Consider the following 17,077-nt stretch of genomic DNA (forward strand, 5'->3'; position numbering starts at 1 on the left):
TCTTGTTACAGTGAAAATCTGTTGGAGCTAGGTGACATTTAGTACTGTTTATGTAAATCATGACAATGAAACTAAAAAGTTGACTGTAAGAATAATTTTTTGAAGAATATTAGATACATTCTGCTGCGTATTTGGTTTTAAATGCTGCTGGAAATTGTTATTTGTGTTCCAGATAATGATTGGCTTAGGGTAATGATACATTGAAGGAAAAATATTTCTGCTGAGTGACTAGTAACAGTAATTCAAAAGTAATGTGAATATTCTGACAAGGGTGGATAATTTAATTACATTTTGGGAAATTTCATGAGAATATAATTTTCTGATTGAGAGACGTTAGTAACCCAGTTTGAGTGAAAAATGTAATTATTTTATTTGAAACAGCTTCCATTACTTTAATTTAATTTAACTAGTAATTATGTAATGGTATAGTGATCATGGTTTTGTTCTCCTTATAACAGGGGAAGTTAGGGTAAACTGGACCTATTTTTTCTTCCCTTGAAATCTTAGTTAAAGAATGGTTCTTCTTAAAACTTTTATTCATGAATCTGGAGTGAAACACATACAAAAACTATAGGCACTTTCATTTTTGTATTATCTCAGAGTTTTTACAGAACTAGAAGAACTTTGATCCTACTTTGAGACCATGTAACCCCAGTGGCTGGTTTAACTGAACCATTTATCAGTTTCCACCTGACCTCTCAGTTAAATAAATGAATTGCAGGACCCTAAAACAAAAATGTATTGGAAGAACATTAGTAACAATGCTAAATACACGTTTATAAATATATTAATGGAAAAATTATGGAAATAACAAATAACGCACAATGAATTTAGCAATGTAAATCTAGAACGAAACCCTGTTTCCATAATGAGTGGTTGTACTGTGTATTGAGTTGGATAGTTTGCCTATTATTTAATTTGAAGCAACAAAAGTATCATCATCTTTTGAAGATTCAAAATCTGTAGTAGAAACAACTCTAATAAAACACTGTACTTGCAACCATCACTGTACATTTCAAAGACTTGGGAAACGTGATAGTCCCCTTCTCCAGTGTTTCACCATCTCATCAACACTTGTGTACAAGTCAGTATTAGATGAATCAATGTACTGCACATAATCAGCATCTTGAGAGTTGCTGCTGCTCTACTCCAGTACTGTCATTTGACTTCATTGAATGTATGCTTTTTTGGCTACTGCTTTGATAGTCTGTCTTTTGCCACTGCACCTAACTCTTGTTTAAACTGGTGTACTGGTAAGGACAACTGATTCCCATTTCTTTCTACCTCTTTTTGTTTTAGTTGCACCATTATTAGAATATGGCTAAACATGCTAGGATGTGTAATTTCTGGTTGCCGATCTTGTCTGACGTCCAATATTCTCCACATTGTCATCTGCAGGTTTGCTTGCATCTTCTGCCAGTGAGTCACTGTCTGTTTGTTACTGAATTAGTCTATCCATAGCATTTGATGACAAAAGTCTTGGTTAGTAAATATGTTTGAATTAAAAGAATCAGTACTATTGACACTAAAGTCTTTCAAGTTGTTGGAGAAAGTAAAGGCCAAAGGCTATGCAACACCTACAAGGCTGCCAGATGGTAATTCTGGGGACACTAGCAGATGTTCCCATGAAGTTGTTCATTATATTCATTCTACAACAACTTTCTGGGGTTAATCAAACTTGTCTATCTTATGTCAAACTTCATCGGACCATTTAACGCCACCTTCACTTTATCAAAAATCTTCAGAGTAGTAGGAAAATGGCTCCGTGCACAATTTATATTTCATGGAGTATCACAAAGCAATAAATACTTTAAGTTAACTCAAAGAAACAAAATTGTGTACTATTGGTTATTAAAATTTTAGGAGAATTTATTAGATGCAAGGAAACATTATGGTTACCACTGGATTTCACATTTTTGTATATATCAGCAAACTTAGATAACTTGCAGTAGCCCCATAGATACAAATAGTACTTCTAACCTAAGAAAACAATTTTATCATATGAAAAAAATAATTTTCCTCCTTTTACTGTTAATTAATGTGCGGTCCAATTAACCCAACCTCCCCTCTGTAAAATGTGTGTTTGATCATTTGAAATATTAGATTGGGTTCAAATGGTTCAAATGGCTCTGAGCACTATGGGACTCAACTGCTGAGGTCATTAGTCCCCTAGAACTTAGAACTAGTTAAACCTAACTAACCTAAGAACATCACAAACATCCATGCCCGAGGCAGGATTCGAACCTGCGACCGTAGCGGTCTTGCGGTTCCAGACTGCAGCGCCTTTAACCGCACGGCCACTTCGGCCGGCCCATATTAGATTGGGTTTCTGGCTTTTGAGTTCAATGATGTATGACAGTGATTCGAGTTAAAGTACAGGAGTACATGGAAGAGATTCCATTCTTTTTATATTACCTTTTATTAGTAAAACATTCTGATAGTTTATATCTTTGAAAAATGAAACATTTTCTTGTAGATGTACTTGTAGTACTTATCTGTGTACTAAAGTGGTAATCATCTGTATACTAAATTAAAATTTTTTTTTTTTGGCTTCCCATGTACAATGACAGATGATAACTACTTCCCAGGACACTTGTGAAACTGGAGTATATGGGGGCGACCATTTGGACCTATAAAACGCACGGACCCGACTTCAGCTAATTGGAACAGTGACAACTGTAATTACGTAAGCAGAAATCAGTGAAATGACTGGAAAATGAGGAATTCTTTCCTCCTGCAACGGGAAAAAATGTTATATTGTCAAATTGTTTTGCTCTTCATGCTGTATAACTCTGACTTTACAGGAACAAACTTTTGATATTGAAATTTGTTTTTCTTTATGCTATATGGATTTGTATTTGAATGTGGTTTATATGGTTTTAATGTTTGCAATCCTTTGTATTAGAGGCTTATGGCCAGTTTAGGTAACCAAAATATTTTTTATGTGTAGTAAACTATTTTGCAAGAGGCAGGTATCTGCTTATGCCAACTTTTTTAAATAAATATCTTTATGGTGTTATTTATATAACATGTGCACAGTACTTAAAATTCTGATTAATTAACTCAGAACTTAGATACCTTGACTTTGTTATCCATCACATTCTTTTGGTGAATTAGAAGCAGTTGGTGTAATTAGTTTACCTACATGCCAACTAACTGCAAATACCATTAATTTTTAACTTCTTTATCACTGTTCCTGTGCTAACTTTAAAATAAAGTAGATCAAAAATATATGTAAGTAAGTGTCTAGACAGCTAATGCTGGAAATATGAGGCCTTGGATGGGGTCTGTCTGTCATGAACACATGCATTCCAGTCAGTGTTAGTTGGCTTTCCACAAGTGGCAGATGACCACATACACCATTGGCCTTCCTCCCAGCCAACACATCAAGGAAGGGGAGGCAGCCATCTTTCTCCACCTCCGTTATGAAATGAATATTCAGGTTGACTGAATTAATGTGTTCTAAATTGCCACTCAAATTCTCACTGTGTTGCAAAATCACAAAAGTACCATCTACATATCTCAAGAAACACGCAGGTTTTCATGACTCTGTCTCCAAGTCACATGCTTTGAATTCTTTGACAAATGAACTGACAACAACAGGCTTCCCATTGCAACTTCATCTTTATGCTCATAGTCCTGGTCTTTGAATAAAAATTAAGTTGAAGTCAATACATGTTCAAATAGGTTTGTTAACTCAACACCAAACATAACCTTATACAGAAAGGATTTATAAAAGGACTGGTCATATTTTTCAAAAATATGATGTTAAATGTGGTTTCCAACCATAATCTAAGGTTTGATACCTTTAGGATTCATAAAAGATTACCTTCATTTGCATAAGGCAGATGTCTATGATATTTCTTGCAGATGTGGTATGTCATATTGGTCAGACCATCAGGACTGTGAAGGACCTATGCACTGAGCATAAGCATCACACATGCTTACAACAGCTGAGAAAATCTGCAACTGTGTAACATTGTCTTGGCATGGGCATCCTGTGGACCTCAACAACACAGAGATCTACATCTACATCCATACTCCGCAAGCCACTTGACGGTGTGTGGCGGAGGGTACCCTGAGTACCTCTATCGGTTATCCCTTCTATTCCAGTCTCGTATTGTTCGTGGAAAGAAGGATTGTCGGTATGCTTCTGTGTGGGCTCTAATCTCTCTGATTTTATCCTCATGGTCTCTTCGTGAGATATGCGTAGGAGGGAGCAATATACTGCTTGACTCTTCGGTGAAGGTATGTTCTCAAAACTTTAACAAAAGCCCGTACCGAGCTACTGAGCATCTCTCCTGCAGAGTCTTCCACTGCAGTTTATCTATTATCTCCGTAATGCTTTCGCAATTACTAAATGATCCTGTAACGAAGCGCGCTGCTCTCCGTTGGATCTTCTCTATCTCTTCTATCAACCCTATCTGGTACGGATCCCACACTGCTGAGCAGTATTCAAGCAGTGGGCGAACAAGCGTACTGTAACCTACTTCCTTTGTTTTCGGATTGCATTTCCTTAGGATTCTTCCAATGAATCTCAGTTTGGCACTTGCTTTACCGACGATCAACTTTATATGATCATTCCCTTTGAAATCACTCCTAATGCGTACTCCCAGGTAATTTACGGAATTAACTGCTTCCAGTTGCTGACCTGCTATTTTGTAGTTAAATGATAAGGGATCTATCTTTCTATGTATTTGCAGCACATTACACTTGTCTACATTGAAATTGAATTGCCATTCCCTGCACCATGCGTCAATTCGCTGCAGATCCTCCTGCATTTCAGTACAATTTTCCATTGTTACAATCTCTCGATACACCACAGCATCATCTGCAAAAAGCCTCAGTGAACTTCCGTTGTCATCCACAAGGTCACTTATGTATATTGTGAATAGCAATGGTCCTATGACACTCCCCTGCAGCACACCTGAAATCACTCTTACTTCAGAAGACTTCTCTCCATTGAGAATGACAGGCTGCGTTCTGTTATCTAGGAACTCTTCAATCCAGTCACACAATTGGTCTGATAGTCCATATGCTCTTACTTTGTTCATTAAATGACTGTGGGGAACTGTATCGAATGCCTTGCGGAAGTCAAGCCCTCTGAGTCTCGTGGACGAATAGTGTGAGCTGGGTTTCACACGATCGTCTTTTTCGAAACACATGCTGATTCCTACAGAGTAGAAAAGTCATTATACTCGAACATAATACATGTTCCAAAATTCTACAACTGATCGACGTTAGAGATATAGGTCTATAGTTCTGCACATCTGTTCGACGTCCCTTCTTGAAAATGGGGATGACCTGTACCCTTTACCAATCCTTTGGAATGCTACGCTCTTCTAGAGGCCTACGGTACACTGCTGCAAGAAGGGGGGAAAGTTCCTTCACGTACTCTGTGTAAAATCGAACTGGTATCCCATCAGGTACAGCGGCCTTTCCTCTTTTGAGTGATTTTAAAAAGCTGTGAAACAGCTTTGGAAAAAGACATTTAGTATTTCGGCCTTTAGTCTGTCATCCTCTGTTTCAGTACTATTTTGGTCACAGAGTGTCTGGACATTTTGTTTTGATCCACCTACCACTTTGACATAAGACCAAAATTTCTTAGGATTTTCTGCCAAGTCAGTACATAGAACTTTACTTTTGAATTCATTGAACGCCTCTCACATAGCCCTCCTCACACTACATTTCGCTTCGCATAATTTTTGTTTGTCTGCAAGGCTTTGGCTATGTTTATGTTTGCTGTGAAATTCCCTTTGCTTCTGCAGCAGTTTTCTAACGTGGTTGTTGTACCACGGTGGTTCTTTTCCATCTCTTACGATCTTGCTTGACACATACTCATTTAACGCATATTGTACGATGGTTTTGAACTTTGTCCACTGATCCTCAACACTATCTGTACTTAAGACGAAAATTTTGTGTTGAGCCATCAGGTACTCTGTAATCTGCTTTTTGTCACTTTTGATAAACAAAAAAAATCTTCCTACCTTTTTTAATATTTCTAATTACAGCTGAAATCAGTGTTGCAGTAACCGCTTTATGATTGCTGATTCCCTCTTCTGCGTTAACTGTTTCAAATAGTTCGGGTCTGTTTGTCACCAGACAGAGACTCGTGTGTGTGTGCACATGCACATGCGCTATCATTCTGTAAATTCCCCAAATACTGATGTTTAAATCCTCTTGTGCAGCACTTCCTTTCTGCAGTTTTGCTTAGAAAATGACAGGATGTACACCTGTTGAAATATCAGCAGTTGTTGAAGATGTCACCTGGCTGCATTCCTGTAAGTTATTTGAACACTGTACACACCAGGAGAAACTTGGGTTCCCATAAAGTTTTCATCACTCTTCCACATTTTATGACTCACATTACATATTTTATATAGTTTTTATTTCATTTTATCAACATTTTTAGGTTATTTTAATGATAATTTTCCAGATATTTTAGGTCATTAATTCTGGCACCTGCAAATACAGATCTTTTTCATATTTGTAAACTGTTTGAGTTCTCGCTAGGAACAATTTCCCCCTGTCCACGTCCACCAGCCCCCTTCCCCAGTCCACAGACCCTGCAGCACCCATCATGCTCCATAAGGGGTGTACGACAGTCAAATGATGCTGTGTTCACACAATTCTTCTGTGTGTATTATTTCTTAAACAAAAATTTTAAAAATTCGCCTTTCCTTTTGATATCTTCTACTGCCACAACAGACTGGTCAATGACTGATTGGATACAAGACTTTTACCTGTTTAGAAATTTTACATAAGACTAGAATTTTCTTGAGTTCTCAGCAAGTTCTTCCACTAAGGTATGACTGTGGTAGTTGTTGTATGCTTCATGCTTTTGTATTTCTACCCATCCACAAATCTCTACTAAATTTTTCCTGTTGTCATTTGTCCTGTTATGAACCAAGAGTACAACAGTCTTTTCTTCCTCATCATTTCACAAATTTTGTTATTAATCATGGTAGTTCCTTGGGGTCCTCACTGTCCTTGATCCACATACTCAGCACATGCTTCTCCTGTGCATGATTTACATTCCATTCAAATTTTGCACATTATTCCTCTATGTCCATCATAATGGAACTAAATGAAATCCATTCCTTGTCTGAGATGCTAACATCTGCTTATGTGCTCTTTCTAGCAAAAATGCTCTCCTAGCCTTCTTGATGGATTTATTACCTAGAATAACCATTGTTGTTAAGAACATACTGAAATCACTAATCCCTTTCACTATACTGACGCCCTCAATGAGGTCAGGCCTGTTTGTAGCTACAAGGTCTCAAAAATATGTGCATTGTTAACTAGATGCTCAAGACAGTTTTCAGAAAATCTGTTTGACAGCACTTCACAAGCCTGCCGGTTGGTACCTTCTGTAATGCATCCACAGACATCCCAGTCTGTAATTGATATTTTAAAGTCACCTCCAGCTAACACTGTCTGATGTCACTATTCCCATGTCACTGAGAATAGAATTTGTTTGAATGACAAACTATCACAGCTGAATTGGGTTGACAGTAAAAACATCCAGCAATCAACTTCATTTCACCTAGATCCGTTATACATGATCAGGTAACTTCACAGTCATGCTCAATATTGACCTCAATAGAGACAATACTTTTGCTGACTACAATGAACACTCCCTCTTCTACAGCATCTAATCTGTCTCTCCAAAATACGTTCCATGACCCACTAAACATTTCAGAGCTTTCTACTTTGGGTTTCAGGCATTTATCAGTCCCAAAAATAGTTCAAAAGTAGCAAATTTCCCAGAGGGCATTAAATTCAAGAACTTTGGTTTGAATACTTTGACAATTTACTGCTAAAATTTTGACAAAGTGTCTTTACTCTGAATACAGTCTGATTTCTCTCTCTGAGTGTCACATGACTTGTGCTCATCAGAGATCCTCAAAGTACTGCCTAGCCTTCTCTGCAGTGCATATTCTTTTTGTGCTCTTTGTGCTCTTCTGCATCCTGTGGCAGTGACAATTCTACCAGTCCTGGTCACCCTGTGGCAATGACCATTCCACCAGCTCTGCTCACTCTCCGGCCATGTTCTTGCCACACTGCCACAGTGACGGCTTTCGCTGCCTGTTGGTCTCCCTCCATTCATTTGTTCCGAGGCTTCAACACACACTGTGATGACAGCCTTCCCACCAACCCAGGGCCCCTTCAATGTGTGTGCTCCACTGCCCATTACACTGACGACCTCCCCACTGGTTCCTGACCTCTCAATGGCCACTTATTTCTCTCACCCTTGCACATTCAGTGCTGATCTTTCTGACACACTGATCTCTTCTCTCCTTTCGTCTTTTCCTTTTCGATGCCATTTCTCCACCTTCAATGCTACACTTACATGAATTAATGCAAACCCTCCTCGCTCCCTCCCTATTCTCTACACTTGCACAGCTGGTGACCAGTATTCAGAGGTTTATTAGCAACTGCCAATACCACTCATGTTGTTGGGACCATCTACTCTTGACATCACATTGGTTTGAGCCCCATCTTCTTGCATGACCACCACTCCATGACTGTTAGTGCCTTCATGTCTCACATTGGGGCAACATCAGATCATTGGGCCTGCCTTCATGGGCCATTGGACAGCTCACCCTTGGTTACATTGTATGGTATTCTCTAAATCTCTTGGATCTTCTCTTTGCAGCACTCACTTCACAACCTCAGCTTTAGGATTCCAGGGACCGGGTTGCGATCACATTGGACTCCCTACCTTCCGTGACCTCCCACATTGCCCAAGAAAGCTCAACAGCAGGATCAGTGGCCATTATTGGGCTGGTTTCATCAGATTCTCAAGGGGTTTCATCAGATTCTCAAGGGGGAGGAGTGTGCTATATGAGCCATACAGTGACTAACTTATGCTTCTAGCACAGTGTTTTCACCCTGCAGATTGTTTACCCTTGGCCCACAGGTGTCTCCTCCAGAGACTACTTACAAATACTGCTAGGACATTATGTATTGTGGGCATGATACTGCATGCAAACAGTCTATTGATACACCAATTGTTACAGGCACCATCTGGGGGGTGGGGGGCAGCAGCCATACTTCTGGATACTTAAGGCAAATAACAGCCTCCAGCAGCAGTAAATTGCTCACTCATTTCAAAGCCAGGAGCAGGCTCTGCTCTTAGCACATCAATCTGAACTTTATGAGATCAGCCTGGAGACTCGGCTCTACACAGCAGCATCTCTGCACATCTTCAGGCCTCTCAACACAGTGCAGCCACCATGGATGCTGCTCTACAGCCAGTCAGGAAGATGTTTTCCTTGGAAATGGTATCCTGCCAGTGAACTTTGTTTCCTTTAATTCCCAGGTGATCATGAATGATCTTTCAGTTGTTCTTGGAGCTAAACATATTTGTAAAGTGTAAGTGCATAAAGTGTTCTTAAATTCATCCTGGGAATCATCATTTAATACATGGCGCATCACCTGCAATGGGTCTTAACAATGATGACCTAGATAACCAGGATTTAACAGTAAATACTTTTGAATTAAAGGAGACCACTTACCAAAAGCAGAAGCATTGAATTATCAATAGGTGTACACTAAAAGAATGGAAACTTGCTAACTTTCAGAGTAATTCTGTATTGATCTAGAACAAAACACACACACACACACACACACACACACACACACACACACACACACTATGTGGTGTCAGCTGGACAAACAGTGCTGGTGCTGCATTTCCGCAGATGGACTGGTTGTGGTGGGGACTGTGTTGGATGGGTGAGGTTGGGTGGGTAGAGAGGGAGGAATGGGGAGGGAGAGGGAGAGAGAGAGAGAGAGAGAGAGAGAGAGAGAGAGAGAGAGAGAGAGAGATAGAGAGAGGGAGGGAGAGAGAGAGAGAGAGATAGAGTGGGGAGGGGGGGGATAGGAGCCAAGAGGAGCTGTCACCATATAGGGTCATAGGCATGTGTGTGGGTGGGTGGGTGTTACTCAGGCTCGAAAAAGGATAACTCTAAAAGCTATCAAGTTTCCTTTCTTTCTGTGTATGCCTATCAATGACTCAACACTTCTGGTCTTCTAAAAAAAATGAAGTAATATTTTATGTCATATATACTATGACAAAATTACATCAGATTAATATCTTACTGATGCTAAGCAGACATATGATAGCAGTGCAGCTATGTGAAGTTATAAAAGATATGGGAACTGTTGCCTAAATAGTCTGATCATATGTAAAGTACAATTGCTTTATCATGTAAAGAGAAATTCACTCAAGTAGATCTGTTTCTTGAAGGTGTTTGTCATTGTCTATTTTCTGTTAATGTAAACATGCTTACTTTCACTGGTAGCGTATATGTTTTTACATGCTTATTGTTGTGTCAAACTATTTAGTTGTCTAACATGCATAAAAAACTAAAGAAATAAATGTGAAAATGCCATGGTCTTAGCAGGGTGTAGAAGAGAAGATCATCAGTCTCTTCTTCAAGTAAGGACTTAAAATCAAATTTTATTGATCAGTAACTGAATGATAAAGATACTGCAAAACAGGGAGTTCTGAAACACAAATTGGTTAATGTGCTGATTTTACTATCTTTGTAACTGCTGAATTCTGGTGTACATAAAGTTTGATTTACTGCATTGCTAAGCAAATGTGCAGAAGTTGGAGGTTCAGAGACAGCTAGTAGGTAACTTCCATTACAAGTCGAGCACAGAAGGAGAGACATACATATGTAAAAACTGATTGAAAAATTTACTGCGCAGATGAAAAACATGCTATTTTGTTTACAGGAAAGGTTAATGCAGATTGTAAACATTATTTTCCCTGCTGAAAAATTAAAATGTAAATATACTGACACAAAATTGCTGGTGGCAGTATCTGGCAACAACATGCCATTACAAGAGATGTGGCCATGAAGTTGAGATGAACCAATGCACTGTCACCTCTATTGCCAGAGTGGAGGAATACCATTCCTGTTGTGAGACCAGTAGTGAGGTACGTTGCAAGCATTGTCAAGAGTAATGACTAAAAACAAAAATTAAAACAACATATATAATAAAAAGTGTTTACACTAGGAACACTTAAGAAATAACAAAAAATTGTTACTGTAAATTGTTATCTCCTGTATTATCTCTGAAATCTGGTACTTTATGTGTGTTTCACTACAAAAACAATAGGAGCTACAAAAATTTATGACTCAAAACTAGAAATGTAATACATGAAGAGAGCAATGATATAGCTTTTTGTGGTTCAAATCAGGACCTCCAGTATCTTAAAGAAATATTACGAGGCATCTGGCATTAAAATTGATAAAAAATTAAACATTCCCAATAAAACATATGTATATGTAAAACAGTCATCTGAAATACAAAACACATGCCTAACAGATAAAGACTGAACCCCAAACAAAAACAAAGGCTCTGTGTAACACTTCATAGTAAAACATGTAAAACAATTCTCTAAAATATGAAAGAGGGAGGGAGAGAGAGAGAGAGAGAGAGAGAGAGAGAGAGAGAGAGAGAGAGAGAGAGAGAGAGAGAGAGATTATGAATTCCATAAATCAATTCATTACTAAAATCTGTGATAATAGGAGGAGGAAAAAAGAGAGAAACAATTAAAATACTGTAGCAGTTTAGTTCAAATTCATACAGCATTCATCACATTATCAGCTTAAGTAAGGATCACAACTCCATTTAACTTTGTTTAGTATTTTCCAAAACAAACATCTCCCAACTCTCTCCTTCCTAATTATAAGTATCCTACTATTTCAACAGTATAGTGGCAGTAGTGGTAGCAATACTGGTGTATTTTTAGTCACTTGTGAATCACTTTTACAAAGATATTGTAATATGAGATTATAGCCTGCTGAAGAAAAGCAGATTCTTCAGATCTTTATCTCCTGCTGGCTTTTTCACTTTCTGTGAAATTTTTTTGATATATTTGAACAGTCTTGGTACCAGAAGAATTTTATATTATTTCTTGACTTTTGTATGCCAACTGTCAGGCAAAAAAATCAAGTAATGATGTGTGGCAATTAACAGATTCTAAGATTGGAATGTGCAGACTATTGGGATATACAACATCTGCCCCACAATACTGAGACAACACTACAGCACACAGTTAGAATGATTAATGAGCTCCAGAGAAGAAGATTTATAAAAATAACTTGAAGAAAGTGGACTAGTGTGAAATGTATGTGAAACAATACCTTCTCAAATTTAACATATTCTACTATATGTTGATGTCATTTGTAAATAGCTACTCACTACAATAATTTTAAAGGATATTAACCCACAGTTGGTAACATGTAAAAATGTGCACTAATGATAACATGTCTGGGAGGCTAAGACTACCAAATTTTCCAATTTATGTCCACTTTTGTGAGCACTGGTCCTCAGTGCCTGCTGACATCATCCCTGGCACATCTGCTCTACTATAGCAGTACACACCATCAGTATGGCTGTGTCCTGGTTCCACCGGTCAAGCATCTCCTCCAGCCTGCTGCCACTGCCCTCACTGGCTGTTGGCCTCACCACATCCCAGGTGGTCACTGCTGATCAAGTTCTGCCTTGCTAGTGGCTGCTGATGCTTGCCAATGCCTGCTGCCAATCCTGGCTCTTTAGGCTACCAATGCTTCCAGTCTTATTGAGTGTCAATCATAGCCCTCTTGCCATGGTATCAATCACAGGACATCTGCTAATGCCACCATCTCTCAGAGCAACGCAAACATGGCCAGCAAATACTCCTGTGATCTCATCATACTACTGATGTTGCCAGTCCAGCCAGATGGCAAACAAACCCCCTCTTGTCAAACCATCACCACCAGGCACCTTGCCATGCCTTATCTAGCATCACCAAGGTCAGCTATGCCCATGCCACAGCACTACACTGTGTCCAGCTGAGTTCTCGAATAGCCTTCAGTACTGTAATACCAGTTACACTTGTGCAATAAACCTTTGCAAATATCACAGGGAACAGCTGGTTACTTCCTGTGTTCTTGCCACCAGGTGCAGACATATGACACTTTATTCAAAACAGTCAACACTATTTGAAATTTCAATAATTCTTGAGGATACTCTGTCAGTCTGCTGGAGATTCCTGGTACCAAATTTTCTATATAATAAAATCACATCAGCAACAAAATCGTTTATTCACCTGTAAGTATGTATGTGCTTGTGTCAGCTGCAGCTTGATCAATATGCTTTTTATAAATACAAATGTTTTATTTGCTTTGGAATATCTTTACATTATTGAAGTACATGATAACAGACCACGCTACTAGTTATTTCTTGTATCTGTTGAAAATATTTGACACTCCTGACCATGATGATCTCTTTTTTAAGTAATCCAAAGGTGTGTGACAGGCTTCTAAAATCAGTGAATAAGATCTTACTTTGAAGAGAAGTAGCAAATAATTATATTAAGGCATAATGCTTCCAAAGATAACACATTAGAAGAACCACATATTTATCCAATAAATGCTTGATTGATTGTGGTGTACTACGGAGTTCTGTCTCAGGATACTTGTTACACCTTATTTACATTGATTATGTATTGCTCCTCATATGATAAGCCAAAGTACAAGCAGGTAAACTGTTATTCAATAACTTTATGCATATCTCCATTCATAACAGTGGTAGGTATTTATCCTCTGCAGAAATGCACCTTCCAGCAAGATATCTATGGGACTCATAGAAAGTCTGTCACCACTATTTGTAGCTCAAAGACCCTAGAATCATGTGTGACACTCTCTATTTGGTTAAAAATAATGACATTGCGCAGTCTTGACATTTATGAGCCTACTCTGTATGGCTATGTTTGTTTTTTAAAGAAGACTGAAACACTGCAACAAAATAAAATGTCCATAGCTATAAAACAAGAAGCACCTGTAACAACTGTGTGATTTAGGGAACAGAATTGTATCAGAAAAGTGTTTCACACAGAACAGTTAAATTATTTAATAGCCTAAATAACAGTGGAAAGTATGTTTACAAATAAATTTTAGTCATTTATGGTGGAAAACTGATTATAATCAGTACAAGATCAAGAATTCTTGTGCTATCAAAAACTTTTAAATTGAATTAAAACTCCTGGAAACATGTACTATTTGACTTGTCTTATTGATTAGTTTTAATTTATGATTGTAATTTGTGAACTGAAATTTACACCGTCTGTATTCTGCCTCCCCCCACTCTCTCTCCCTCCTCTCTCTCTCTCTCTCTCTCTCTCTCTCTCTCTCTCTCTCTCTCTCTCTCTCCCACACACACACACACACACACACACACACACATTTTTCGTATGTCCATTGTGCTATGTAATGCATCAAAAAAGACCAAAAAATATGCTGCTGCCCCCTCTGTTGTTGATGATGGTAATACTAGTAAGCAAAGACTAATTTAGTTGCAAATGAAATTTAAGAGAAACTTTATGTACAGTAGACACCTCTTCTACCTCTCTCTTTTATTCACATGCCATGATGTATGAGGAATTTGTTCCCATGCAGTAACGTGAGTACTCATATCAGAACTGCATGTCCGCCCCCGGTAGCTGAGTGGTCAGCGTGACAGACTGTCAATCCTAAGGGCCCGGGTTCGATTCCTGGTCGGGCCGAAGATTTTGTCCACCCAGGGACTGGGTGTTGTGTTGTCCTAATCATCATCATTTCATTCCCATCGATGCGCAAGTCGCCGAAGTGGCGTCAAATCATAAGACTTGCACCAGGCGAACAGTCTACCTGACGGGAGGCCCTAGCCACACGACATTTCATTTTTTGTGTTGGAGTTCTTAGCACAATAGTAAACCATAGTATTTCAGCATATTCTTTATTTGCTAAATTTAGCATGGTATGACATTGTTATATTTCCAAAACTTGAGCATGAAATGTGAATAATGCAGGAGCAAGGGTGACTGCTCACTTGTGAATGGTCCTAAATTATTTACATTCTGCAAGAACTTTCCATATCATCAATGCGAATAATAGATTGATAGAAAGCAACTATGACAAGCCATTTATAAACAATTTGAGAATCACTTGGTTGTTTGAGCTGTGTAATCTTTATGCTAATATTGCAGGAGAGCAAGAAAAATATCTTAATCATGAATGTGTTATACATTTTACCCTCAATTATTCATGTTAGACTTGCCATTTTGTAGAAGATATGCAAAGAAAAATCAGGGTAACTGACATTTAAATTCTATGATACTTTATTCTTCAGTGGTAAGTGAGTCAAGGGTTTAGGTATATGTGGTGGTTATCGACTGCAAGAGTTGACCGCCTCATCTTTGAGAACAAACTTCTTTGAAAGCTGTTGATCTCAGTGTGTTCTGAACTCTATATTTGAGTGGATGTGTGTGTACCGACATGATCAAAATAAAGTTAATTCATTATAAATGAGTGAATACTTAATGTTGGGTTTGATATTACCGTACGTATCATCTCGATCCCCACATATACATGCCCAGGAGAAATGGACATGATAACACCAGAGTAATGTTAATATAAAAAGTTTACTGACATATTCTGTAAGAATCCTCCAGAAAAACCCAATATAACCCATGAATCATTGGTAACAATGTACCATGTCAAAACCAGTAGCTACTTATCTATGGAATTATCTTTTGGTGAAACTCAATAAATATTAGAAAACATCAAGATTGCAAAGGAAGGCTCTCAGAACCATAAAACAAGCCAAATACAGAGATTCTTCTAGACCAATATTTAATAATCCCAACATACTGCCTCTTCCTTGTTTATGAATTTATGAATTAACAGCCTTCACAAAAGAAAGAACTTCAAAAGAAGAAAATATCTTTAAACATAACTGTGATTTTTGCCCTTACAATACTAGGCAGAAGAATAACCTATATCTGAAGAAGCACAAATGTTTGTAAATGAGTATTACGAGGGCGGTTCAGAAAGTAACCTCCAATTGGTCACAGTGCGGGTTGTGGGGGGAGTAGCGATACCATCTGTGCGTTCACGCACTCAACAGGTCAGTCGGCATCAAGCCGTGGTCGAGTGAACGTCGTACCTGCGCTAGTTTAGTTTTTGTGGCAGTTTGAAATGTGTGCTGCAATAGAAAACCCCACCAAATGTGAAGTGCGTGCTGTCATAAGGTTTTTTACAGCCAAAGGGTATTCTGCAGCAGCTATTCATCGTGAGCTTTGTGACGTGTACGGACCAAGAGTTATGAGTGAAGGAGTTGTCTGTGAATGGGTACGTTTATTTAAAAGTGGACGAGAAAACGTTCATGATGAAGAGAGGAGTGGTAGACCATCATTGGTGACTGACGAACTCGTTCAGACAGTTGATGCAAAAGTTCGTGAAAATTGACGTTTCTCAATGTCGGAGTTGTCTACTGGTTTTCCACAGATTTCTAAGACTCTCTTGTACGAGATAGTGACAGCAAGATTGGGTTACCGTAAGTTCTGTGCACGATGGGTGCCCAAAATTCTTACCGACCACCACAAAACTCAAAGAATGGCCTCTGCATTAGACTTTCTGTCACGTTATGAGGACGAAGGAGAACCATTGTTAAACAGAATCGTGACCGGTGACGAAACCTGGATTAAGTACGTGAACCCTGAGACAAAAGAACAATCAAAGATGTGGGCACATTCAAATTCGCCTACCAAACCAAGAAAAGCCTCGCAAGATTTTTCTGCCAGAAAACTGATGGCAACGGTGTTTTGGGATGCCAAAGGGGTGTTGTTGGTTGAATTCATGGGACGTGGTACGACCATTAATCAAGACGTGTACTGTGAAACAATAAAAAAGTTACGATGGGCTATACAGAACAAACACTGTGGTATGCTGACTTCCGGTATCGTTTCTTTGCACGATAACGCCCGTCCTCACTCTGCTCGCAGAACAACGGCCCTTCTTGAGTCCTTCAAGTGGGACGTTATCAACCATCAAGCTTACAGCCCAGACCTGGCGCCAAGTGATTATCACCTCTTCATGCATTTGAAGAAATGGCTCGGGTCACAGCGGTTTGATGACGACGAAGAGCTCAAAGATGCGGTCACAGGCTGGCTCCAGGCACAAGCGGGTGATTTTTATGCAGAAGGAATTTCAAAGCTTGTGAAGAGATACGATAAGTGCCTCAATTGCTATGG

The 17,077-nt window shown here is 38.8% G+C and overlaps 1 protein-coding gene across 1 annotated transcript in view; it reads right to left on the reverse strand.

Moving 5' to 3' along the window:
• LOC124619276 (ATP-binding cassette sub-family G member 1-like) overlaps window positions 1-17,077 on the reverse strand; it is a 373,642-nt gene that overhangs the window by 14,254 nt on the left and 342,311 nt on the right. The window contains exon 9 of the mRNA XM_047145545.1: window positions 10,816-10,984. Coding sequence (XP_047001501.1) covers window positions 10,816-10,984 — 169 coding nt within the window. The remainder of the gene's footprint in view (window positions 1-10,815; window positions 10,985-17,077) is intronic.

The sequence above is a fragment of the Schistocerca americana genome, chromosome 6 (assembly GCF_021461395.2).
Source record: "Schistocerca americana isolate TAMUIC-IGC-003095 chromosome 6, iqSchAmer2.1, whole genome shotgun sequence".
Classification (NCBI taxonomy): domain Eukaryota; kingdom Metazoa; phylum Arthropoda; class Insecta; order Orthoptera; family Acrididae; genus Schistocerca; species Schistocerca americana.